Genomic DNA, 7,412 nt, shown 5'->3' with positions numbered 1-7,412 from the left:
TATTTTTCCGAAAATCCGAATCCATTTCAATCCATTCTCATTTACTGGGCGATTGTAAAAAGCGGCGATTGTAAAAAAATTGGAAATTGAATTATAAATTATAAATTATTAATTTATTCATATTTATACATCGATTTCCATATATTGTAAGCTTAATTTTTTTATAAATAATTACAACATATATATATAATATATTAAAGATAGTAAACATTGCACATAACTATAAGTTGCTTTTTGTATAGACATTAAAAATCCATAAAATTTTATTTTTATGTAAATGATACTTTATTTGCTATTTTTTGTAAATACTTTCTGTATTGTACAAATATATATAAAAAAATTTAAATTCCAAATAATAAATAATCTCATTTTGAAAATACAGTAAATATATCAAAAAGAAATATCTTTCAATTAAAAAATTAATTTTTTTGTGCATAACATATATTTATTCATCATAAAATATATATAATATTTACTCATCATAATTTAATAAGTTTAGGTCAGTAATTTAATGTACCGGAGAAGATCCACTTATACATTATCCACAGTACTCCAATAAAGATAATAGTTTTTATTATTCTGACGAGTAGATACACTCTAGAATATAGAATATATGCTATAAATATACATATTCAAATTTTGATTATATTATATCTCTTAAACGTACATTATATAAACTCTATTATTTTTATAAACTCTTTTATAAACTCTTATTATTTAATACGAACTAAAGCTTTTATATCATCGAGTTTTCCTTTTTCTTTGATATTTAATTCTAAATTATTTGTGTTATACAGAATATATAGGAAACAGTAAGTAATTTATAATAGTAAGTAATTTATTTCAATATTTTTATAAATAATTATTTAAAAAGTCTTATTTTATCATTCATATAACAAATATAATATTAAATTTGTAAGATTTAGAAATTTTTGACATATTTAACTGAGGTAAAATTATTAAGAATGTAAATGTTAATTATATACCTATTTTTTATATATAATTAGAATCATTATTTTCTAAATTATGAACTTTTACCTTTTATTATGTTCTTTGACTGCATCTAATTGACTCATATCTTCGTGAAGAAGAAACTTTTTGGCACCAATGGCACTATTTCTTCATATCATGAAATAAATACTTTTTGGCTTTAAATTGTTTTTATTGTAAATATTATCTATTTGAAATTAAAAATGTAATACACAACTTACTTGCAATACGTTCTAATATCAAGATTGGAACATTCAAAAGAAAACGAATCAAGATTGTCATGTGGTATTAAAGACGTCAGAATCAACCTATTGACATGGCTATATTTCCATTCATGGAATGAAAAGTAACTCACAGCACGATTGGCCACATATACTCTTCTCTGGAGTTGTACTAACCTAATTTACACTTTACTTATTAACAAGATACAGTTTAGTTAATACAGTTTTAATACAGCTATATATCTCAATCTGTGAATTGAGAATCCAAAAATATAAATTAGAGAAAAAACAAGAAATTTGGAAAGAATAAGTACTTTTTTTCATATATAATCATTTTATATAATAGTTATCTCTAAATATGTAATACTAATAAAGCTAAATAGTAGATAAAAAGAAAAAATATTTACGTAAATTGTTTCATACAGAGGAGGAAGATATAATAAGACCGTTTTTTAGCTCAGGATTCTTAGAAAAACAATTTTTTTATATCATATGATTATAATGTTAAAAATAGGAATGTTACATTTCTTTATTAGATTCATTACCAGAAACGTTAAAAGTAACTGTTAAGAAAGAAAGAAAATTCAATCCATAATTAATACCTAAACAACACAAAGCCTGAAATTATGACATAAGTCTTTAAGTCGTCTTTTAGATGCAAAAAACCATCTTATGACCTGATTTTAGATACTTTTTGTTGCCTGGATAGTTAGTCCAAATATCGCTATGGTATCTAAATCCTTTCCATGACTAATAAGTGAATTATATAATAAAATTTTTTTTTTTCATTATACAGCTGCTGTGCCATTATATTAAGTCATATATATTTAGTCAGTTTAGATTACATATATGATCCTTAAGATGAAGATGAATAGAATTCATAATGAAAAAATTTTTTTTTTATTATTCCTGACATATAGATGGCTACAAAAAATAGATGATCACTGTTAGTTGCTTACAGATTGAAGTCTCCGCATTGTCAAGTTTGTGATTATTATTTTAATATTTTCCTTTCTTCATCTTTTTTCAATTTGTATTACAATTATATTATTTATTTTATTTTTTAATTTTAAGTTTTTTGTACGTATTAAACACTGCGATCATGACTTTTAAGCATCTTCTGATGATCAGAATTCGATGATTACTGATTAGGTAAAAATAGCTATATTATACTATACTTAGATTAATAATAATTAATTATGACTTTATGTATCCAGTTTCATTCCTCTCTAATAATTATTTTTGATCATGCAAAAAAAGTAAATTTTTTTTAAATTCTAATCATAGGGAGTCGACCGGGGACAATAGTAACATTGTTAATATTTCTTAAACTATAAATGTGAATGGAGCTACATGGTAAAATTCTGTAGACGAATTGGCATTGAATTCGTTACATGCTGATTATTGCGAAACGTGTACAAGTGCAGGAACAGAAATTACTTTTTTCATGCATCAAGATTATATTGCGTGCACAAAATCTAAATTTTTTTTTTCTTTATAACGAAGATATAATATATTATCTTAATACGTTTAATTTCTGCGTTGATGCTTTGCACATTTAAGTTGATTTTTATTTAGGTTTTCATTTAAAAAATTTATTATAAATCATAAAATATCATTAGGGGACAGTAGTAACATCAATGACAGGAATAGAGTTTGTAACGTTACAATTGTCTCCTTATTAATTTTATTTTAACTTATTAATTTTATTTTAATATTATTTCATACAATGTTATTTGTATTCTTCTTCAAAGAATACCATTCACAAAAAACGCAAGACACATAAGAAAAAAATTATTTAAAAGAAGTGTCTTTATACAAATTGGCATTTAAAGAGGTTATAAAGATCGAGTTATCTATTCGTGCAGCTGCAAGAAAAAGGTATGATTTATGTAGTTGTGTTATGTATTTCTGGCAAATTGTATTGTAATACAATTATTTCCCTCTCCTGTTACAATTGGGACGATTGTAACAAAACTTTTCATATAGTCTTTAAACAAATAAAACTTTTTTCTAGTTACATAAAAAAACCAAAGAAAATTTTGTAACTAAATAAATTCTACATTTAAAGATACATATTTTTAAATGTAAATATTATATTTTAATTATAACACTTCAAAGTGTTATTTTTGTCCCCGATCTCTTCTACTAAAAAGTGGTCTTATTGACTTTTCTTTTTAATGGTAAAAAAAAGGTAAAACTGGACATAAAGAAAACCTATTGAACTAATTTAATATTTAATTTAAGACTTACATAGGTCGGCGTCCAGCGAATATTAAAATCAGGTCTATTAATATGGCTGGTAGAATGTGCAATAATATTGTTAGTATATAGAATAAAGCAAGATTATTGGTTAATATTGTATGAGGTGTCCAGACAGTTCCTTCTAAAGGTATCTCATTTGCAATATTAAACATCATCTTTATACAATCTTGATATGTTATGTATTTTTGACCTGTGCAATTTACAACTAAAGGTGTCTGTAATGTAAAAGAATCTGTAATGCTAATAATAAATAAAATTATAAATTAATTAGAAGATAAATAATAATAGACTTCAAATTTGCATAAAGTTTTATAAGATTTGCATTAAGTTTTAGAAAAATAATTTATTTTTTATGAAATTTTTAATTATATAAAATACAACATATTATTAAAAAGTATCAATCATTTAATACAATTCGACAACCTATCCGAAAATAATAAATAATAAATATTTTAAAACTATTAATAAATTATTTTAAAATTATTAGTTTTATTTTACACAAGAAGAAGATGTAGATAAATTTATTCAAGAATTGATTTTTAACTCTTTTAAATGTAATCTCTTTGATGAAACTAGAGAAAATATAACAATCATATATAATAGTCTTTTGAGATATAACAGAATTAATGCAGTCAATTACTATATTGTAAATGGATTCATATATTTCCAAATAAAGAAAAAAGTTTTCTAGTGCATTTATAATCTAAATAAAAATGCATATATACTTGTGATCATATGTGGTTAATCCTATCTTCCATGTTACGACTATTATAATCTTGATAACAATGTCTACTGGTACTGCATCTTCATTAACAGTTTTATTCAAACATGCTACTCGTAGTATCCCTTTTCCGCCGCCAATAAAAAGTCCTATTGGACCATAAACGTTATCTAACCATCCTGGGATAGGTTCTTGTGTTGTTGGTATTACTAGGATATGAGATACAATTATTAAATTATTATTATAATTACACATTGTCATTTAGCAAACATGTTATTTGTTGTTAGCTTTCCAGGTACTTGATTCTGATGATATTCAATTATTTCTTGCATATAACTCATCAATCAAATTTACGTAAAAATATTATAAAGCTTTATAAAATATATTTAATTTTTGTCTCTTGAATTTCTCAAGTGCTAATAAACATCACTCAAATATCGATTTATAATAAAAACATATTTTAAAAATCCATTTAATTAATTACATTCCATAAATATAAAAATTAAAATAAATCTGCTTCTAAACTATATTAAAATATAAAAATATACATTTATTCTTTATTCCTATTTATATATACTTTTAATTTAATTTAATTATTATTTAATTATTATTATTTCAAAAAAAAAAATTATGCGCTCTGTCAGGGCGCGCAATTACGTATTTTATTTTATCTAAACAGTGGAAATAGATTAGCACATCACAGTAACGCATTAAGACTATTAGAAATTATTTTTAATACTAGAAGAAAGGCTTTACATATATATATACCAATGGAATATCAATGGAACGTACCAATAGAAGGTCTTACAATTGCACAAGGGAAGGAGGAAGAATAATCTTGTATTACCTTTTCCGCTAGATTTTTTGAAAAAATGTATGTATTGGGTGCATAATCCAAACACCTGTACATAATTTTAAATGCATATAGATTTAAAAATTTGAATATGATTAAAATCTTACAAATAAAGCGAAGATTCTAGTACATATGTATAAATATATGTATAATCGATATGTATAATCGATTTTCGGTTTGTAACTTACTTAGCCGTAAAAATGTTTAAAGTATGCTCATCCAAAGTTTCGACTATTTTAATTATCTTTTGCCAATCAGCTATTGGCAGGTATATTTTTTCATCTATGAATGGTTCATTCACATGTGCAAATGCTGTACTAACGTATACTAATGCCTTTAACATATAAAAGCAATTAATTAAGAAATTACACTTCTTTAAATTTTTTTTTAGTTTTTATAATAATGATGTTGAAGTTGAAATTTATAATTTATTTTCAATTTTAAAACACTAAGCATTAGGATAAATATTTTTCCAAAAATTTATTATATTTTAAAAATTATTAGAGAGAGAGAAATATATTCGGGCTGTACATATGTATATTATCATATGTATGTATCACCTGTACAATCAGGTTTGTAAAAGTAATTATAGTTACAATTAAGACAAACAAAAAAATTAAATAATGTTTGAACCAATAAAAGAATCATACTCAAATTTTACATAATTATTCAGATGTAATAATAAAACAATTTATAAAATTTATGTATTTTTGCTTTGAAATAGACACGTTTCTTGTTACGCTTGAAAAGTATACAATGATTTGTGTTTTTGAAGAACATTTAAATAAAAATAAAAGTTATTATATAAATTATGTGACAGAGAATGGTTATTTAAATACATAATCTTAGTTACTTTTTGACTTACGATTAAATTCTTTATACTTTGTGCTAAAATACAGACATCTCTTGTTGCTCTGGTATTGACAAATATGGCATATTTTAAACTGTTATTGAATCTTACACTCGCAGCTGCATGAATTACTATGGTCACTCTTTCAACCAGCATTTGTCTGTCCGTAGCCGACAAACCTAATTCTTTCTCACTGATATCACCAGAAATTGGAATTAGTTTCTCAAAACTCGAAGGTCGCTCTTTACGTAATTTTTCAAATAGCTAAAATAGAAGATCGCTATAATTTATAAATTTTGTGTTAGGTTATACATTCTTCTAACATATTTTTATTAAATTTCCTTTAAAAAATAAAATATTTAATTCTTAATTAATGCATTCCAATATTTTATTATATTTATCATTTGAAAAATTTATAAATATTCTGTTGAAGAATAATTATTTTCTGCGATAAGTTGCTATAGCATTTAGAAAGAAATTTTGTGTACTAAACATTTATATAAATGTAATAAAATTTTTTTAATTTTAAAAATGCCTTAAATACCTTAAAAAAGTTTTTCAAAAATTTCTCTTTGTACATCCAACTTACCGGTAAGTTTAATATTTTCTCGAGCCTTTCGTTGATATTTGATTCTGTTTTCGAACGCATTAACAGAAATATTTCACGAACATCTGGACAAGATCGTAATATCTTTTCGATAAACACTTTACCCAGAAATCCTGTTGGACCTGTCAAAAATATACTTTGTCCAGCGTAAAATGCAGGAATTGATTTGGCTGGCTCAATTATCATTTTATTCATTATTTAAAAAAAAAATTAACATAAATAATAAACAAATCTATCAGAGCAACGCAAGACGAAGATATTGAAACATTTAAAATCGTTATCACCTTTGTTATATCGACTAATAGAGGTTGAAACATTTATAGCTACTACGCGCGAGTTAAAATATAATCATTTTATAGTAAACCAATCGCTTTAATAAACATGAAATAACAGCAATTATGCAATGTTAAGGTTAAAAGTGCAAACATACATATACATATGTGTATATATTATATATATATATAAATATATTCAATAGTATTGTATACTATTTAGATATAAATAAATATACTGTTTATTATTTATAAAAATATACTACAAATGCATTTAATTAATAACAATTATTATAATTATAATTATTTATAGCGTAAATTGTTTATTATGTTTAAATATAATATTATTTGCTCTCTAAATCCAAATCAGTGGACAGTCACTAATTACTAACACACGAACACACACACACACACACACACACACACACACACACACACACACACACACATGCACGCACGCACGCACACGCACACGTTCATATAATATATTATATTGAAAAATAAAATTTCATTTGGTACAAAAAAATGGTAAATATGACAAAAAACGCTGGCTCGATTTATCTTAAAAACTGACGTGATGGACATCTTTCGCTAAAGGATTTGAATTTAGCGAATCTTTGAATCTATTAAGAA

General features: G+C 24.0%; 1 protein-coding gene across 1 annotated transcript; it reads right to left on the bottom strand.

The window, feature by feature from the left end:
* Nucleotides 1-1,034: 1,034 nt before the first annotated feature.
* LOC108695147 (fatty acyl-CoA reductase 1-like) lies at nt 1,035-6,710 on the bottom strand. The gene is made up of 8 exons (XM_018204907.1): nt 6,490-6,710; nt 5,916-6,164; nt 5,239-5,384; nt 4,990-5,099; nt 4,202-4,406; nt 3,465-3,716; nt 1,212-1,388; nt 1,035-1,119 (listed from the first exon to the last, which is right to left on the bottom strand). Exons 1-8 carry the CDS (start codon nt 6,700-6,702, stop codon nt 1,035-1,037), a joined length of 1,437 nt encoding a protein of 478 aa, XP_018060396.1. The 5' UTR covers nt 6,703-6,710.
* Between the last annotated feature and the right edge of the window lie 702 nt (nt 6,711-7,412).

This window comes from Atta colombica, unplaced genomic scaffold (genome assembly GCF_001594045.1).
Source record: "Atta colombica isolate Treedump-2 unplaced genomic scaffold, Acol1.0 scaffold126, whole genome shotgun sequence".
In the NCBI taxonomy this organism is placed as follows: Eukaryota; Metazoa; Arthropoda; class Insecta; order Hymenoptera; family Formicidae; genus Atta; species Atta colombica.
The sequence above is the reverse complement of the archived record's forward strand: the minus strand, read 5'-3'. Positions and strand labels throughout refer to the sequence as shown.